The 19881-nt window shown below is 33.9% G+C and overlaps 3 protein-coding genes across 4 annotated transcripts; 2 read left to right on the forward strand and 1 right to left on the reverse strand.

The window, feature by feature from the left end:
• Positions 1–114: 114 nt before the first annotated feature.
• LOC114753016 (aspartic proteinase CDR1-like) lies at positions 115–900 on the reverse strand. The gene is made up of 2 exons (XM_028941694.1): positions 687–900; positions 115–614 (listed from the first exon to the last, which is right to left on the reverse strand). The coding sequence occupies exons 1-2, from the start codon at positions 898–900 to the stop codon at positions 115–117; spliced, it is 714 nt and encodes a 237-aa protein (XP_028797527.1).
• A 4497-nt stretch (positions 901–5397) lies between these two features.
• LOC114753007 (histidinol-phosphate aminotransferase, chloroplastic-like) lies at positions 5398–14100 on the forward strand. 2 transcript variants are annotated; one of them, XM_028941684.1, is made up of 11 exons: positions 5398–5477; positions 8732–8798; positions 9462–9666; positions 9981–10064; positions 10273–10427; positions 10598–10695; positions 10987–11095; positions 12237–12394; positions 13196–13338; positions 13451–13591; positions 13747–14100. In XM_028941684.1, the coding sequence occupies exons 3-11, from the start codon at positions 9469–9471 to the stop codon at positions 13876–13878; spliced, it is 1218 nt and encodes a 405-aa protein (XP_028797517.1). In that variant the 5' UTR covers positions 5398–5477; positions 8732–8798; positions 9462–9468; the 3' UTR covers positions 13879–14100. The 2 variants fall into 2 exon arrangements, with proteins under 2 accessions (XP_028797517.1, XP_028797518.1); XM_028941685.1 differs by lacking the exon at positions 5398–5477 and adding an exon at positions 7724–7735 and having other exon boundaries at positions 8796–8805; positions 9534–9666.
• Positions 6098–8467, forward strand: LOC114753017 (pentatricopeptide repeat-containing protein At2g03880, mitochondrial-like). The gene has a single exon (XM_028941695.1). It carries the CDS (start codon positions 6098–6100, stop codon positions 8465–8467), a length of 2370 nt encoding a protein of 789 aa, XP_028797528.1.
• Positions 14101–19881: the final 5781 nt, after the last annotated feature.

The raw sequence follows: 19881 nt of genomic DNA on the forward strand, positions 1-19881 counted from the left end.
ACAATTCAAGAGTTTAAACTTATAACTTGAAATGAAAATAAACTAATAACCTCAGAGTAAAACATAATACAAGTAGTACCTTCAAGGTTGAGGAAGTAAAACGAAGACAAGGAATCAGGTTGTGATCAACGGAGTGGACACAACCCCATTTCCTGAGATGGATGCTTCTTCCCCAAACCTTAGTTTAGTTGTGGTCTTTGAACTGTGAGGAGGCAGGCAATAGGAGAATTTACGACCAACGTTACCCATTTGTGAAACTAACGACAAAGAACCTTGACCAAGCCCAACAAGTCCTGCGTTGTTCATGTTGGATCCTCCGTTGTTGTGTCCACACCCAAACACCGTCTTAGGAAACGAAGCAGCTTGGCCGAAACTAACTGATTCTGCGCTCAGTTCTCCCATGGTGTATGACTTATCCCTATACGAATAAAAATACGCACACTCATTTGATGTTCCACATTTAGGATACAGTTGGCCTTGCACGTTGACTGGGGGCAGAGCTTTGCAAGGGTCTGAGCCACATAAGAAGGGCGCGTTCTGAGGATAGCACTGAGGACAAGGCGAACGCTGGAACCAAATAAGGTCGCTTCCGGTGTCTGCAAGTGCCCACCTCTCTACAGGTGGAGTCCCAACAGATATCTTTATGAGATAACTTGCATCGTTCCGAGTGGGTCATGGAGGAGCGCCAAAGCGATTAGCTCTGGATAGGGAGCGCGGCGCGACGTTCTGAGCTCGCTCCGAGTGGGTCATGGAGGAGTTGAAGAACGGTGATAATGGCAAGTCACGATGAATGAGGTCGATGCTGAAACCTTTTGGGAGCTTATTATTTGTTGCAGAGACATTAACGAAAAAGGTGGAAAGAAAGAGAATAAGAGCGAAAGCGAGTGAATGAGGCAGCATTTTGAAGAATGCTAGAAAAACCCAAAGGATATGCGACTGAGAAGATTTGATGTGCAAAGAAGGGGCTTGAGGTTCTGTATATAGAAAAGTTAGGTTGATTTTAGGGCTATAGTGGACACAGATTTGCGTGATTTCTCGGTAATGGCCTGCATAGATTCATATTGCTATATTATCTCTCATAAATGTATACCATATAACAGTCCAGTTTGCCTCCAAATTATATTAGTTCACATATCATCTATATGTCAAACTAAGAGATTTTGTTGTTTAATTATAAATTTGAAACTAAAATATCAGTGTTTCTTTCCTTCTCTGCATGGGTTGGGAGTGTCAGCTGCCCCATAATTTTGGGCTCTTTCATAGATATTTTTTGAAATTTTTTTACCATTAGATTCTATATAAAATGAGTGATATTTTGATATATTATTTGTAAAAATGATTTAGTTTTCAATTTTTTTTACAATTTTTCAAAAATTTAATACTCAAATTTTCTTTTTAACTAAGAGTATTAAATCTTTAAAAAAATTGACAAAAAATTTGAAAACTAAACTATTTTTTGCTAATAAAATATCAAAATGTCACTCATTTTATGTAGAATCTAATGATAAAAATAAGCTAAAAAATATTTGAAAAGAGCCCTAAAATTAAGGGGCAGCTGACACCCCGGCTCCATATATCTATGGAGAGAAGAGACTCACATTTATTGGTCTCTCCTACGAAGAAAGCCAATCATGCTGTGGACGGTTCCTTGTGGAGGTGGTTGGGTTATAGAAAGAGCTGAGGAAATTAAACAGGAATAATAAATGAGCGAGGAAGGAACATGAAGGAAAAGAAGTGTGAACAAAAGACATGTTTGACGAATATTGGCAGAGAGAAACTGAGAAAAACGAGTGGAGGAAATTGAGAACCAAGAAAATAGGAACAGTTCGATGAGTGAGGAAGGAGTATGCGGTAGAAAAGAATTCCTGGAGAATAGTAGGAGACACAACCAAACCAAGTAACAAATGGGAATAGATGAGTGTGAAAAGAAAATGGATGTTTGAGAAACGCAAGAGAAATAGGAATAGCTAGATAAGCTTTTATATGAGAATGGAGTTTGCTTTGCGTGATTTTTGGGTTAGAAAGTTTGCATTAACGTATCCCATGGGCACATCATAGAACTAGAAAATAGGTTTGCGTTATCTTTGGGTTATACAGGTCTAGCTAAGTCATTGTCATTATCATTTTCAATAATCCAATCAAACATAAACTTAGAGAGCAATACTTATTTTTAATTTTGGATGATATACAAATATAATTATCATGTTCCATCAAATTAAACTCATTTGCATTCATATTTTTATTCTCATTCTCTTTTTTATTGTTCACATTTCCATTAGAAATATTCCCGTGTAACCAAATAAAGCCTATGTGGGAGAATCTAATTGAATATAAAATTTTACATTAAGTAGTCAATATATTGTATTAATTCATATTATCATTAGTATATATTTTCTTTTTTGTTAGACTAGTGATGAGTTTAATTTCCCTTGCTCACCAACTTTTTTCCTTATTCATAAACATTATTTTGGCCTTGAATGACGCATCATCAATTAAAATAAATTTGGGTTAAGATGCAAATTTATTTCAACGTTTTCATTCAAAAGTGTTAGGCATCTGCCTCAAAAATTTAAAATTGTAGCAATATTGCTTCTACTAAAATTTTATTTTATTCATGTTAACAAACACAATGAAATGAAAATATGAATTAATTACTGATTGAAGTCATTACGGTATCCAAAATGAAATTACAATTAGAACAAACCTTTTATCACCAATAAGAATTGGTCTAGTTAATAAAAAGTTAGCTCATAACTCACAAGATCGTGAATTCAAATCACATTGCTAATGTGAGGACCTTGTTAGTGGCGGATCTATAAGTATCTTTGTAAGCACTTCTTGATTCTGGAAATATGCCCTAGCACTAATAAGCATCCAAAACCAACTCACCAAGAATTTTTGTATTAAAAAAAGAACAAACCTTTCATCACTCCTCCCTTGAAGTTATGAATGGTGATGCACAAAATTAAGGAAGACAAAACCTCAATTCAACCATCTTTATAGATTTTAGGGTCACCAACCAACTAGATGGTTAACACTAACAACTGAATGATCATTATTCAATAGCTAATATAATTCAACTTTCCGGAAATTCATAAAAATATAAAGCTACAAACCTTTTTCGGCTGCATTACATATATCATACGCGTAATCTAGTTAACAAGTTGAAACATTATATTTTCTTCTTTATTCTTAAATTTGATACTAAAATATCACTTTTCCTCTCTCTTTATTGATTGAGAGTTTTGCTGTAGTCTAAGTTCAAAGGCTTTCTTCCAACTTGTTAAAGCCTAAAACCGTCACTATATACATGTTGATCTGCAAATAATTTGCTTTGCAAAGAAGCCAATCACACTAGCTACGATAAACGTATGTGAAGGGGAATTAGAGAAAGAGAAAATAGGAGTAAATGAATGGGGAAGGAGCATGGAGGGAAATTAACAAGTGTGAAAGTTAAGAGATACGTTTGAAGAATGGTAGGAAAAAACAAAGCGAAAGAAAAAAGGAGCAATAAAGGAAAAAGATGTGCGAAAGAAAGTGCGCATGTTTGTTTGATCGAAGAAGGAGCTTGACTTTGAAGAAAGAACGTGAAACATAATACTCACTTGTACAAAGTTTGGGAAGTTACATAATCTGGATGATAACGGTAACTTTTCTGTGACAACATTTAAATGGAGAGTTTTGTACTATTGATTGCTAATTATTTCGCCAAATTAAGCTTCAACCTGCTCATCATAATAAAAGCTTGATTTAAAAAATGCCAACGTTGTCCCAGCATCAATTATCGTATCTGGATTGTTTCGACCTTGATCTGTACGCTGTTTTTTTGTCCAAACAGTGATACCTGCGAACAACCATTTCAATTATTACTAGACAATTTAGACCATGAAATAAATAGTCATATATAATTTCACTGCATTATTAAGAGACTTCAATTACGATGATTTGCACGAATTATAATTGTGTTCTTGAGACTACAATTACGATTTTCAGCAGCTGGTAACATAGGTTGCAATCACATGGGGCTCTCATATCAGTGTTTCAGGTTACTGGCACTCAATCCTACCTAGTTTGTTCATATATTATTTATATGTAAAAATTTAATTTTTGCACGAATTTGATTTTTCCACAAACACATTTCCTGGTAAAGACGATCAAGAATAAAGGAAACTCTTCCTCCTGTGTCTTGAAAAAATAAATGTGATGCCTGGCAATGTGTGTGGAAGTCGTTCTTGGTGAGATCGATTTTCATGTAAATTAATTAAACTCATTCAAGTTGTGAAGGATTTTAAGTATGGTATTTAAGTAAATATTTTTCATACTACTGCGGCATCTCAATAATTTTTTCTGTTCAAAGCATATCTGTTAAAAAGCCCTCTTGATCGCTATTCCGTCTTTCTCTCTCTTCAATTCTACAAGTGCTTTCTCCTCCTTCCCTGCTTCCACTTTTGTTTCTTGTTTTATATGAATGAGAATGGAATGAATGGAGTAGGAGGCAGATAAGGTTACCAAATCTCGAAATCCACGGCATCGCAGCATGTTCATTCGACAAAGCCATATATAGGTGAATTCGCTTCTAATTTTGTTTTTGTTTTTTGTTTTCCTCTTTCAGTGTCTCATGGAGGTAGGTGGAGGTTTCTCTTTTGTTTGTGATCCCTGGATTCCTTATGGACACTGTTTCCTCTCATGGTGGAGGTTTCTTTGTGAAGTTTCACACTTCGCAGTTTCTGTTTATTCCATTTCTCTCTGTCTTTGTTTCTTGTATCTCCAGAAGAATTAAGAAAGAACTCTTCCCTTTCTCCATTATTGAGCCTTTTGTTTTTGCAGATACAGTTAGGGTCTATTTTGTGATGGTATAACATAATCGGATCATTTAAATCAATAGCATGCAGAACATTACACTCCTCGTACTAATTTCTTTTCATTATTATTTTTTTAAAATTTAAGAACACAAGATATTAGAAAAATTATCCAAAAAAATTTCGTCACAAAATTTATTGTCTAATGTTACATGCAAGTCTTTTTCGACTGTATGTAGCATATTTTCATCAGTATACAAATATCTTCCATTTGTCGCTGATGTTTTACATATATAATCAGAAAAAGGCATGGTCATTAAAAATAAGTTACACCTATATTATACCTTTAAATAAATCTTAAGTATCTTCTTTAGACAATCAATTTAATAATGAGGGTTTGTTTTTAACAATTTTCTTAAGCACATTTCATACCTCCATTTTCTCCCACGGGGCTCTATCAATGGCATGATCGTAATTATGATTGCTAGGGAAAGAGGGGCGAATGTGCTGAGGCCCCTTTTTTTTTTTTTTTTGCCTCCTCGGGCCGGGCAAGACAGGCCTACGACACTTTCGCTTCATCCTCCGCTTGCCTGTTCACGGACGCGCCGCTCTAGCCTCTGCTGCTCTGTCTCCGGCGAATTTGACCTTTGCAGAGCCGTGGATCTCCGTCGATTCAGTGTAAGCATCAAGCTTGTCCTTCTGCTTATTGGGCCTGTGCTTTAGATGTTCTGTTCACTTCTCTTTTTCTAATATAAACTGGGCACTTTGAAAATCTCTGTTGGTTGGTTTCTTCTTGTTCGTTCTCATCCCCAAATAACATTTTGGTTTTATATCAAGTTCCCTTTTTTATGCTGCTGAAGAGAGTCGTTTGCTTTATGATACACATTCCGATAAAGCAGGCAAAATAATTTGCTTTAACGATGCACATTCTGAGAAGCAGGCAAAGTGCCTATCTGTTTGTGTGATTTCGTGGTCCGAAGTTTTGTTTATTACTAGTGCCCATCAATTTCTAATAGGAATATTATGATTATTATGATGGTTAGTGGATTATGTATCTCATTGTGAATGACCGGCTATTATTTTTGTAATTCTGTTCATATCTTTGTTTCTGCTATTGAGTGTGAGGATTTTGATGTTAAATTTACTATCATATTCTATGTAAAATGTGTGATCTTTCGCTGATTTACTGAAGTTGGACGTCATTTTACGCAATAAAGGGGCACGGAGAAGTGGTTATGTATATATTAAATTCAAAATTTCTGAGTTTTCCAAACCACGCATGCAACCAGCTCAAATTGATGCAATTTGCTCGTTGTGTTCAAACCATCGCGAATTCTTGTCAAACTTTGTTCCGTTCAAATCAGTTTCTAAAGGAGCTCTCAAAATCTGGCCAAATTGATGAAGCCCGGATAGTGTTTGATAGTCTGCCAGAACGGGATGAGTACACTTGGAATACTATGATAGCTGCTTATTTTAGTTCAGGAAGGCTAGCTGAAGCAAGAAAGGTTTTTGACGATATTCCTTGTAAAAGTTCTATCACTTGGTCATGCCTTATTTCTGGATATTGTCAATATGGGTATGGATATGAAGTTTTTGATTTGTTTCAGCAAATGAGGTTGGAGGGTCAAAACCCCAGCCAATACACTTTAGCAAGTATACTAAGGGTATGTTCAATGTTAGGGCTGATCCAAAGTGGGGAATTGATCCATGGGTATGTGTTAAAGTCTGGATTAGAATCTAATGTATATGTTTTGACTAGCCTTGTTGATGTGTATGCCAAGTGCAAGCGCATATCAGAAGCAGAATATCTCTTCAAGTTCTTGCCTAACAGTAGAGAAAATCATGTTCTTTGGACATCTATGCTTAGTGGTTATGCTCATAATGGGGATGGTCACAAGGCAATTGAGTTTTTCCGTGATATGCACAAAGAAGGGGTTGAATTGAATCATTTTACATTTCCAAGCATATTGACAGCATGTTCTGCTGTTTCATCTCAATGTTTTGGGGAACAGGTGCATGGTTGCATTGTTCAGAGTGGTTTTGGGACCAACATATATGTTCAAAGCGCACTGGTTAATATGTATGCAAAATGCGGAGACCTGAACAGTGCTAAAAAAGTATTGGAAGCTATGGAGGTTGATGATGTCATTTCATGGAACTCCATGATAGTTGGGTGTGCGAGGCACGGGTTTGAAGATGAAGCTCTCCTTTTGTTCAAAAAAATGCATGCGAGAAATATGAAGATTGATAATTATACATTTCCATCTGTCCTAAATTGTTGCATAATGGGCAGTATAGATGCAAAGTCTGTTCACTGTTTGGCAATCAAGTGCGGATTTGAGAATTATCAGCTTGTTGGCAATGCCCTTGTTGACATGTATGCCAAAATTGGAGACTTGAATTGTGCATATGTGGTGTTCAATCAAATGCAGGAGAAGGACGTTGTCTCATGGACTTCCCTTGTGACTGGTTATGCGCACAATGGATCCCATGAAGAATCCCTGAAGATGTTTTCTGACATGAGAATTGTTGGAATAAAACCTGACCAGTTTGTTGTTGCTAGTGTTCTGAGTGCCTGTGCAGAACTGACTGTTCTAGAATTTGGGAAACAAGTGCATTCAGATTTTATTAAATCTGGCCTTCAATCATCACTGTCGGTAGAAAACTCACTTGTGGCCATGTACGCAAAATGTGGATGCTTAGATGATGCCAATTGCATATTTGACTCTATGCAAACACGGGATGTAGTTACTTGGACAGCTCTTATTGTTGGTTATGCACAAAACGGTAAAGGAATGGACTCTTTGATGTTTTATAATGCAATGATTTCAAGTGGCACAAAACCAGATTTTATCACATTTATTGGTTTATTATTTGCTTGTAGCCATGCTGGACTTGTAAACGATGGTCGCATGTACTTCCAACAAATGAATAAGGTTTATGGAATAAAACCTGGTCCTCCACACTATGCCTGCATGATTGATCTCTACGGGCGTTCAGGAATGCTTAATGAGGCTAAAGAATTGTTAAATAAAATGGATGTCAAACCAGATGCAACTGTGTGGAAGGCACTGCTTGCTGCATGTAGAGTTCATGGAGACATAGAATTGGGACAGATGGCAGCCCAAAACCTTTTTGAGTTGGAACCCATGAATGCTATGCCTTATGTTCTGTTGTCTAACATGTATTCTGCTGCTCACAAATGGGATGATGCTGCAAAAATTCGGAAGTTGATGAAATCAAAGGGAATAGTTAAAGAGCCAGGGTGCAGTTGGGTTGAGGTAAACAGCAGAATTCATATCTTCCTATCTGAAGACAGAGGGCATCCTAGAACAGTTGAGATATATGCCAAAATAGATGAAATAATAATAAGAATCAAGGAGGCTGGCTATGTTCCAGATATGAATTTTGCTTTGCATGACATGGAGAGGGAGGGAAAGGAGACTGGGCTTGCTTATCACAGTGAGAAGCTGGCTGTTGCTTTTGGACTTATTGCTTCACCATCAGGTGCACCAATTCGAATTTTTAAGAATATCCGAGTTTGTGGGGATTGCCATACTGCTATGAAATACATCTCAAGAGTCTTCCTTTGTCATATCGTTTTGAGGGATTCAAATTGTTTTCATCATTTTAAAGAAGGACAATGCTCTTGTGGAGATTATTGGTAGAATATCGCTGTATTCTTGAAGGTCCCTTTTTCAGGCACGAGGAGAATAAAGCACCATATATTTAGGGGGGAAGATTGATATAAAAGAGTTGAAGTATGTGCGGGGTTCACTTTTCTTTGTATCCACTCCCTATAATCTCTCTATCTTTGACAAGTTCTAGATTCTAGTCATATGCTTCACAAAATTTGCTCTGTAGATTTCTTTCTTTTGCACTGTTAACATCAAGTGTCATCTTAGCATCGAATGTTCACATATTTGTCACAGGTATGGAAATCAGGTGCAGCAATTAAAATTTGCCTCAAATTCAGTTGAGTGAAGAACAAATCAGCAGGTAGTGATGTCCTTGACCTTGGCTAAGTTCATTTTTCACTGATTTGGTGGATTTTGGGAGTGGATAGGAAACTTTATAAAATATGGAGGATTAACACTGACATTTACATATTTGAGGGATCTTTTTGAAAATTCTAAAATTATATGGACTTAATTTAAAATCAATAAAAAATATAGGATTAAATATCTTTTTTTCTTTTTTTCTTTCGGCTATATAAAAAATCAAGCTATATAATCTCAATCACACTTCTATTATTACTGTTTACTGCTAATAATTTTCTTTTTTTCTTTGGCGAAAGAATCCAAAAATTATTTTTATTTATATAGTGTTATTCTTTTTTATTTTTCATTCCATTCTAATTAGATGTTTCCATCGCCCTCTTATTAATATCTGAAATTATTCGATTGATGTTATCTGACATAAACTTAATGAAAATGATGAATCCTATGACAAAAAGCAATTTTGGACATTTTACTGACACTCAAGTTAAAGAACTACCTTTTTTTGTACAGGAAAAAAAAAAAAAAAAAAGAACATGATCCATTAGCTTTTGGCAACTTTTGAAAATGAAGAATCTGTTCTGGCACTAGTTTTTTTTCCTATCCAATTCATTTATATATTCCTTGTCTGTGAAGCTCTTCTTATGGAGTTAACATTATGCAGGTATTAAATGGGGGTTATTGATTTGTGCAACTCTACTACTTTTCGGCTCTCATCACTACCTACTTGTTCATTTGGGAGGAATCAGAAGTTTGTGGCAATGGCCTCCACCATTCCTGTAGAAAAAGTCAATAAATTAACTGGTGACACCTTTATTAGGGAGCATCTCAGGAAGTTGTCCCCTTACCAGCCCATTTTGCCATTTGAGGTCGCTCTTATCATCTCATCAAACTCCATTTCTACCTGACTATAGCCTCAATGGCATCTCTCTTAAAAGTACACTGGATAGTTATTAAATTATTTCCAAATGTTTTAGCTTTGGGTTCCACAGTTGGGCTTTTTAGCACACTCTTTGAATCATTACTTTGGATTAGAAATATATTTGTTAATGCTCCACAATAATTTTATTCTAATTTGATGTCTGGGTTTGATATCAGAGCCCAAGTTCACTGTACAATTGCAAAGACCCTGTTCATTGCACTGCAATTCAATTTATTAACGAATGAAGGCATGTTGCTGTAGGTTTTATCTTCTCGTCTTGGGCGAAAACCTGAGGATATTATCAAGTTAGATGCAAATGAAAACCCTTATGGTCCTCCTCCAGAGGCAAGCTCTAATACTTGTCTTTTCACTTTCATGGTATTGAATGTTGGGTATGATATTAAACAATGACAGTAAGGATAAAAATTATAGTTCAGCTTTTGAATGTTTATAAGATTTTGATGCTGAAGTTTGTTTTTGGGCTGCGTCAGGACTTGTCTGAGCATTTCATCTATATGTTATTTTCTGACCAAACTATCAAAATTTCTGACAGGTTTTGGAAGCCTTAGGATCAATAAGATTCCCTTATGTCTATCCTGACCCAGAAAGCCGTAGATTGCGTGCGGCCCTGGCCCAAGATTCAGGCATTGAGTCAGAATATATTCTTGCAGGGTGTGGTGCAGATGAGCTCATTGATCTGATCATGCGGTATGGAAATTATTATTCACTGTTAGACCTTTTTGTGGTCTAACAGGCGTCAAATTATTATTCACTGTCTTAAACGACTGCTTAGGATGACTTAATGACTGAAAATTATTCCCTTTTGTTTTTCCTTTTTTATCCTTTGAGGTTTCATACAAGGTTTGTGTATGATGCAGTTGTGTGCTGGATCCTGGAGACAAGATTGTGGATTGTCCTCCAACCTTTACCATGTATGAGTTTGATGCTGCAGTTAATGGGGCACTTGTTGTCAAAGGCAAGAATGCTATTTCCTCCAAGCAACCTATATTATGTTGTAAATATATTCCTATCTAAAGATTAGAAATCCGTTCATACCTGATGAAGAAAATCAGAGATTCTCAAACACATTGAACCATAGATTGTGAATTTATTTAATCTCTTGACTAGACAAGTAAGAAAACTTCATCTCTTGATGTGTAGAATGACATATTTTAGTATCCTAATTGTAAACATTTTTGTTACCAGCTCAGTGTGCTTTTATTTTCATGTCGGATGTGCTAAACCTTCTGTGTTGTTTATGCTGCAGTTCCGAGGAGGGAAGATTTCAGCCTGGATGTAAAACGCATAACAGAGGTTGTTAAACAAGAGAAACCCAAATGTATATTCTTAACGTCACCAAACAATCCAGATGGAAGGTAACTATTGAGTTGTCTTTGCTCATTTTGTGCATGCTTGTGCTGTTTGATTATTTTTCCATTGTGATTTCCTTCATTACAGCTCATAATCAACAAATTTAGGTATTATTAGAATGTTTGGAATCTTTACGCCCAAAAAAAAAAGGTTTGGAATCTGATTCGAAGTGTCTCATTAAGATTTCAGGTATTTTGCATAGTCCTAGTCAATAGTCATTCACTTTATAAAATACTCTTCTGGTCCTATTTATAAGGTAGAGAGAGAAGATTTTTTTTGTTTTACTTGTAAGGTACTGAGAGAAATTTTTTGTATGATTGTACAATTTTGTCTTTTATTTATTATTATGTTGACTTTGTTTATATGAGGTATAATGGATATTAAATAGAGATAAAGTTGAAAAGTTGTTGAATTTTAAATGAGAGTTGATAAAGTTCAAGGTTTTTCTTGATTTGTATGAAACATGTTGAAAGTAACTTATAAATAGGACCGGAAGAGTAGTGCGTGGTGTTGTAGTGGGCTCTCAGAATTTGTATGACTTTGGTGCTATAATTTGGTTTTATCGTCGTCGTCGTCGTCATCATTATTATTATAGTTTTTGTTTCCACTAATTAGAACATAATTCAGGCTAGTTTGAACTTTATTACATCATTGTATGGCTACTTTTCCTCGGATAAGTTGTTTGGAATTTGTGTATGGAATCTTGATTTGTGTTTGCCCAAAATGTTTCAATCAATTCTTGTTGATTTGGTATAATGGTTTGGAAATAAAAATAAAATGGCGGTTTTAAGGCTTTGCGGAGATTCTGTTGGTGTATTTGATTGGAAAGAAATACTATGATGCATATGCAACTCTAAAAAACTTGTAGGAAAGGATCTGTTCTCTTTTGGAGTATTGGAGTCTCCTTGCCTTGTATGTATAGAAATTGCGCTTTGTCATTTTCTTTGATCATTTTCCCCCAATTTTTTGGGCTTTTCTTTTTGAGGCTGTCTTATTATTATCCTCCTTTGCAATTCTATTCCTATCTAGTAACTTTTTTCTTTTCTATCAAATGAGTAAATGATTAAATATGTACTGAGATTTTTTCTTTCAATTTTCCATTGGTTTGAAGTTACTTATTTTTTGTTGCTTTCAATTGCACAACAGTATAATTGATGATGAAGTTCTCTTAAAGATACTTGATCTTCCCATACTAGTGGTGCTGGATGAAGCGTACATTGAGTTTTCTGGAATTGAGTCGAAGATGAGTTGGGTGAAGAAATTTGAGAATTTGATTGTTCTTCGGACATTTAGCAAAAGAGCTGGTACATTAATGCTTTTTTTCCCCCATTTTATAGGTTACTTTTTTATTGGAGCTCGCATTTTACCTTCACTCTTTTTGTTATAATTTTGATCTTCCTTTACTTATACAAGAAATTTATGCTCTTGTTGTACAAGAAATCTAGGTAAACTGAACATATGGAGTCTGATTTCCCCCCTTGTTCTTGTAGCCATTACTCAATAGTTATCTCTCTTTTTATTGCTCTTCTAAAATACGGGTACGAGGGACATTTCCACCATTGCAAAAATCACTTTTATTCTTTTTTTCCCTTTCTACTTATTTCCATTGAGTATCAAATGGGCCCTTTGCAATAGGATGGAGGACTCTTGTGGTCTTGTCAAAAGTGATTGTCTTATGTTCCCCAATAATGCACAGATGCACAAATGAGGGCTTTTGTTTGAAGATTTTGGTAGCTTTGGCTCCAGATACGGTCAAGTGGTTTGTCCGATTACAACATATTGCTTTAGGTGTACGTGGATAGAGAAGGGGAAGACTGTGATGGACCCAAGTTCACAGTAACACCAATTAAAAAGTGGAAAGAAATCTATATTCATGGGTGACAACGGAAAATATAGTCGATAATTTTGGTGAAAGAATTTTTATCGCAAGCATTAATGATGTTAAAAAAAAATTTTGTATTATGATATCCCATCTGTGGATACGATGTTGAATAGTTTTGTTATTTTTGATATGGTAAATTCTTATGAAATGACTATTTATTCTTGTCTCAATTTGAATTCTGAGCCATTAAATGCTGAAGTTCCAAAACGAATAACTGTTTCAGGTTTGGCTGGACTTCGTGTGGGATATGGAGCTTTTCCTTTGAGTATAATTGAGTATTTATGGAGAGCAAAGCAACCTTATAATGTATCTGTTGCTGCTGAAATTTCTGCATGTGCAGCGTTACAGAACCCTATCTATCTAGAGGTAAATTTCTAATGATTTTGAGAGCAGAACTTATTCATATGTTGTTTGTGTGACTAAATGATCACGGCCTCCAATTGAAACCCAAATCTAACCAATCCACTGTGACATCCAGAATGTTAAAAATGCTTTGGTCAAAGAAAGAGAAAGGCTTTATGACCTTTTGAAGGAAGTTCCATTCCTCCGACCATTTCCAAGCCATTCTAACTTCATTCTTTGTGAGGTTACTTCTGGAATGAACGCCAAGAAGCTAAAGGTACCTTCCTATCTATTGGTTCTTTGCTCTTTTGCCAATCATATATACATATATACAGATATATATATATATATATATAGTCCTTGAATCATGCAATCTTGTATGCTATTGTTTATTGGGGACTTGGATTAGATTTTGAATCATGTGAAATGTAGGAGGACCTTGCACAAATGGGTGTGATGATTCGCCATTATGACAAGAAAGAGCTGAAGGGTTATGTTCGTGTGTCTGTTGGGAAGCCCGAACACACAGGTATCCTAATGGAGTGCCTTAGAAAACTATCCTGACCCTTGTCTCCAGAACCCTGTTGGAAATTTAACATCATTAGTTGACTCTGGTTTCTTCAGATGTTATCATGTCCGCGACGAAGTTGGACTTAATATGGTTTGCCTTTCTTAATTTTAGCAATTAATTGAAATTATCATAAGAACAAAAGACAGGCCCAGTCTTAATATATTTGGCCCAAAAGTGAGGGGAACTGGACACAAACAGTTTTTTGCATTGGACAATTTTTGTTGGCCCAGATTTTCTCCATTTACAAAATAAGCACAGAAAGGTGTATTTTTAAATGGAAAAAAATAAGAAGAAAAGTGAATTAATATAAGGTTAAATTATACACTTGGTCTTTTAATTTTATGTAAGGTTCCAATCTGATCCTTCATTCCTAAGATTTCAATATCTTCGTTTTTGTTAAAATTTTCAAGTTAAACGACCAAATGCTTGTTTTTTAAAATTAAAGGGACTAAATTGAAACTGTATCAAAGTTAAAGGACTGAATAATATAATTATAAGACGTGAGCTCTTACGGAGCAAAGTTTTGTGTTTTTCTCCCTCCCCAGGAGGGTGTCAACGGGTAAATGGATTTGTATGCAAGTTTATTGGAAAATAAATTAAAGAAGGAAAATGACATTTAAAGTTAGATAAAGGTAGATATAGATTGGTACATGAAAGGTCCATGAAAATCATTGGTGGTCTTGTCTTCATATAACTTGAGGAATATGCCTTTCAGAAAATTCTAAATGATTTGCTGAAATTGTTAAGAAACTGGCCCAAGAAAATGACATTTTTTGTATAAAAGAAACGGAACCAATTTGAACTCCATTTTCTGATTGTGACCCCTCCAAAGCTATTTATAGTTATTTAAAACTAAATATTCCTCTTCTGGTTTTTAATATAAGGCATATTTAACTAATTTGGTTATATTTAAAAAGTTAGGTAAATTAGTTAATTATAAGAAATATGACATGTTTTTCTTAAAATACCATAATTTTTTTTTAATATCTTCCCTCCCTTTTTAACTTAATCTATGGTTCAGGGAGTATCCACAAGGGTAATTTTTTAAAAAAATGATAAATATGATAAATAAGTCTTATATTTAAGATCAAAATTAACTCAATAATTAGGTCTTATATTAAAAATCAGAAAAGTATTAGAAATAAAGACACATTATAAGAATAAGGTCATTTACCTTGGCCCAAACAAAATGGTCACTTTCTATATCTTATCCTAATTAAGTGTTGGTCCAAATGGAAGAGATTTGGGCATCTTAAACATCATGTCTTAGGTTTAATCCTTAGGGCGGTGTGTATGGAAAAAAACATTGTTGGGAGGAGTCTCCGCTACGGCACCTGACAGTACTCCAAAAGATTAGTCTCTTACCATTTGAGTGAGAGGATATTCTGGGCAACCAAAAAAAATTATTTGGGTGGAGGAAGTATGTTAATGTAAATCACCACATTAAATTTATTTTATTCATAATTTTACTCCTAATTTATTATTCTTTGTATTATTATTTTCTTGGAAAGTAAATATATTAAATATAAGTAAAATTAAAAAGTTATTAAATTTCAAGATATAATTAATGAGATTTAAGATTTTTTATTATTTCAGTAAAATATGTTATAAGTGATTTATCATTACGATCAGATGAGTAATCTTCATTATCTTATCCTTATTTTTATAATGCTTTTTTTTTTTTAAGTTATATGAGCTCTTGTAGAGCAAAGTTTTGTGTTTTTATAATGCTTTTTTAACCACATTATTTACAATGTATTTATAAGTAGTGCGATTTGTTACAAATTTTATATTATATGTTAATATTTTTATACTAGTTTTACCATCATATATTGATTAATGATTAATCAACTGGCACAGGCACATAAGCAAAGTCAAATTCATTAAAAAGGTTTGGGGAACCATGAATCCCTCGAGAAAATTAATTGAAGTATCTTCTTTGCTATAGTGCGTGCCATGCCGACCCAAATTAGGAAGAGAATTAGCATGTTGCAAATTTTTAGTTCTTGATCAAAGATTCCTGTCGATGTACAATTCATAAGTTTAATTTTTTAAAAAAATGATAAATATAAAAAACCAAATGAATTGATGTTTTATATTTAATAATAAATTTAACTCCAACTAGCTCCTATATAATGTTAGAAATTGTGCTTTAGGGGCCAATCATTTTGCTATGAACATTGTTGATTTATGAATTTATTAATTACGTTATCATATTATTTGCATGTTTACTGTGATGACTATCCTTGGATAACTCATGGTTTATCCTAAATGTCCCTGGTCGGTCATCTATGTGGGAGCAAAGATGAAATAAGACCAGTATGACTTTAAAGATATATAGAGATATAAATTAAAGTCATAGGCACATGTAAGAGTACAAGGTGTTGGACCGACCCGCTATGAGAGAGCTGCATGGGTTAAGTCATAAGCTTCTCTCATATATAAACCATGTCACTGTGCCCTTTGACCTGAGATCGTCATGGATTCCTACATGAGAAAAGCTCAGCTTTAACCTAGTCAAAAGTCGCTTTTGACCGAGTGATCATAAAGACTATGTTTAGGCTTAGTGGTTTTTCATGCGGAGGAATGTGAATGGTCAAGATGGAATTTGTCCCTCACATTCGTAGAGAGATATTACTGGGCCCCTCAATGAGTGAGTCTGAGAAATGTATGGCCATACTATAATGGAAAGGTAGTTCCGTTTCTATACTCAGACTACTCAGGGATCGAGAAAGTAATGGTCATGAATAGGAGGATGACGTTCTCCATGCCTCATCCATGACCAAAATGTCGTGTGACAAAAGGGACACGATATGGTTGTATAAAAGGTTACATCGTTCAACGATCCTCATATGATTTGGGTAGTCGTAATGTCTTGCTAAAGACCGCTTACGACTTGTGAGTCATTATAGTTAATGGCCAACTGCCAACTTCATATGGGCCTACAGGGTCGCACACAAAATAGCCCAATGCGAGTTATGATGTCCAGATTCATTGAATCTAAGATATGTCCAGATTCAATGAATAATATAGGGTGGACATGTATATATATATATTCGTATATATATATTATATAAATATAAGAGATATTAATTGTTAGATTTAATTTATAAAGATAAATTAGATCTATGTAAATTAATTCCGTCATATCTTTATTTTTGAATTAAATAAATAGGTGAATTAAATCTGTGAGACGGATTTAATATAAACCATATTTATTTAATTATTCTCTTATCTGATTAGGCAATATTTGATATTGTATTAATTTCGGAATTAATTTAGGATTAATTTCGAAATTAAAAATCATTCATTAAACCTATAGCATCCTATATATTTGATATGAGGAGCTAAGGTTTTAAGAGGGAGAGTGAAAGCACTAAGCAGATAAGGGACGGCCAAAAGTGAGAAGAGAGGACGGATTCTTGAAAACCCTAGACGGACATAGACGCTAGCACGTCGTTCGAGATTGAGGGCTACTCGTGTGGATACCGGTAGAGGAAGCCGACCGGAGTTGTCGACTTCGAACGACAAAGGAGGCGAGCAGAGGCATCCGTAAGGCGGAATCACCGAGCCACCTGGAAATCGAACACCGAAGGTAATGCTTCTTACTACCTAACTTAAATGCGATCGGTAGATCCGGACAAGGGGTTGAAAGTTTTAAATTTTAAATTGATTTCCGCTGCGCGTCGTCTTTCAATTCCCTTCATATAATGACAGAAAAGAAGTATTATTTTTTAATTTTATATTAGTTTTTGAAATAGTAAAGTTAGATATTGCTTGCATTGCAAGAGATGTAGCCACTTGAGAATGAGGACCGCTTAGAAAATTATAAGAACCGTCCATTTTGACACACAATGCAAGTGGGGGAAAAAAAAAAAGGTATTGGAACCTTCCTCTTTCTCTTTATCTAAAAGTTGATTGCTTCCAAAAGAGAAAAGGACTAATAAAAATAAAACAGAAACTCAAAAAATAATTTTATCCATATAAAAAGAGCTTTTATATTTGCTAACTAAAATCATTTATAATATTAACCACAATTAAATTGAGTAGAAAAGATTTAATACCCTTTAAACAAAACAAATTAAATTTTTTTGCCACCCAAACATATTAAATTTAGGTCTTATAATTGTGGAAAAATATTAAAAAACCTATATGTATTTTGAGTTTGACAATTTTTAAATATGGATCAATTACTTGTATTAAATATTACTTAAATACTTGTCACAAAATTATTATTTAATGGTGATTATAACACTTAATTTTAATACTCATATTTGTCGGCAAAAAATATTAATACTCATATTATAAGTCTTATCTTCACGGACGAAAAGATAATGCATTTATAATGTTGTGACTCTAATGAAGTTATGACATATTTAATCACTTTAAAAAAAAAAACCAAAAACTCTTCCGGTTGACCACTTTGTTATTGCAGTTGACCTAATCTCTCATTCGCCCAAAAAAATTCTCTTAATTAAATGAGAAAAATACATTTGTTGTGAAATATGCTACTGTCTTAATATAAGATCTAAATATAAACTCTCAATCTACTTTGTCTGTCATATTTATCTATTATTTTTTAAGATAACCTTTGTAATAGTTGCACATATTAAAAGTTTTGTTTAATATATATGATTAGTAAGGGTATTTTAGAAAACTTAACACCTATTTATTATAAATAACTAATATAACTAACTTTTTAATCTACTCAAATTAATCAATTAACTTATATATTAAATATCAAATGTAGTATTATATTAGGAATGGGAATAAAAGCGAGTGATTTTGAAAGTGACTTCAAAAGATGAGTATGTGCATTTGTTGTGGTTCAAAATTGAGGGGCAATTGAAAAAATTAACAACATTCACGCCAAACTTTTGCCAAACTGTAAATACAAAAGAAGACGGAAACAATTTTCAAACTTAGTTGAATACTTTATGGGGGAAAAAAAGAATATTATGAAGTGAGAAAGCTACTTGATTTGGTCGGTTAGACTTGGACCCATTACTTTGATAGTTGACTAAATAATATGTTTAAAATATTTTATTAATTCATATCTCTTTTTTTTTTATTTAAAAAACCATCCTTAACTTTTCTGAAATTTAAAATGGAGAGTGGTGTTTGCATCCAAAGGATAAATTACAAAGGGAAGATGCTAAAGCCCTCAAGTGACTCCTATTCCTATGGCGTGTTTGGTTCCTTGTTTGAACCTAACCCTGCCCAAAATGTTTGAATTTGAGTTGAGGATGTTTGCTAATTGAAAAATAGTTTCATTAAAAGAAATATATAAAGTTTTGAACTATTATATTGATATATTTGTAAAAAGTTATATTTGTTTAATATTTTGAATGATCAATATATTAAATTAAATTAAATATATATAATAAAATACACTTTTGGTAAAACGGTGGGATTTTTTTTCCCAAACACTAAATTACGTAGTATCCATCTAAGCATAATGATACTAAGTGCAACATTTATCTGAAATCAATAATTAATGCCGACTAGTCACAATAATGTTCCATCACATCCCTATATACTAGTATTATAATTATGATTCCATAAATACATGAGTCAAGGTCAAAATTAATATGGATAACGGACAACCTCTTCTATGCTCTGTTAAAATCGCTTTCCTTATCTCTGTTTTGATTAATCAAATAGAGTGTTAGAAAAAGTGACACGCATTTTTTATATAAATAACAAACTTAATCAATTTTTTTAAAATTTATTAAATTAGTTAATGAGATTTTATATTTAAGATTTGAAAGGATATTAAGCTAACTTAGCTCCAACGCTAAGGAAGATTTGACATGCACACCAGCTCATTGTGGTGAAGATGATAGGATCCATTTAAGAGTCAGAAAAGAAAAGAATAGAAGTGGAGTTTTTATTTGGTGTTGGACGCATTTAAAAAATATTTCAAGATATTAAATGCATCTAAAAAAATATTTCGAAATATTGAATGTATCACAAAATATTTCAATATATTAAAT

The sequence above is a fragment of the Neltuma alba genome, unplaced genomic scaffold (assembly GCF_004799145.2).
Source record: "Neltuma alba isolate B1F8T4 unplaced genomic scaffold, ASM479914v2 tig00007631_pilon, whole genome shotgun sequence".
Taxonomy (NCBI): domain Eukaryota; kingdom Viridiplantae; phylum Streptophyta; class Magnoliopsida; order Fabales; family Fabaceae; genus Neltuma; species Neltuma alba.

Bases quoted from the DNA above. Each gene is read 5' to 3' on its own strand.
- LOC114753016 (XM_028941694.1), bottom strand. From the start codon at position 900: ATGCTGCCTCATTCACTCGCTTTCGCTCTTATTCTCTTTCTTTCCACC. The intron at 615-686 runs GCGCTCCTCCAT...CTCCACCTGTAG, and splicing joins ATCCAGAGCTAATCGCTTTG to AGAGGTGGGCACTTGCAGAC.
- LOC114753017 (XM_028941695.1), top strand. From the start codon at position 6,098: ATGCAATTTGCTCGTTGTGTTCAAACCATCGCGAATTCTTGTCAAACT.
- LOC114753007 (XM_028941684.1), top strand. From the start codon at position 9,469: ATGGGGGTTATTGATTTGTGCAACTCTACTACTTTTCGGCTCTCATCA. The intron at 11,096-12,236 runs GTAACTATTGAG...ATTGCACAACAG, and splicing joins CCAAACAATCCAGATGGAAG to TATAATTGATGATGAAGTTC. The intron at 13,339-13,450 runs GTAAATTTCTAA...TGTGACATCCAG, and splicing joins AGAACCCTATCTATCTAGAG to AATGTTAAAAATGCTTTGGT.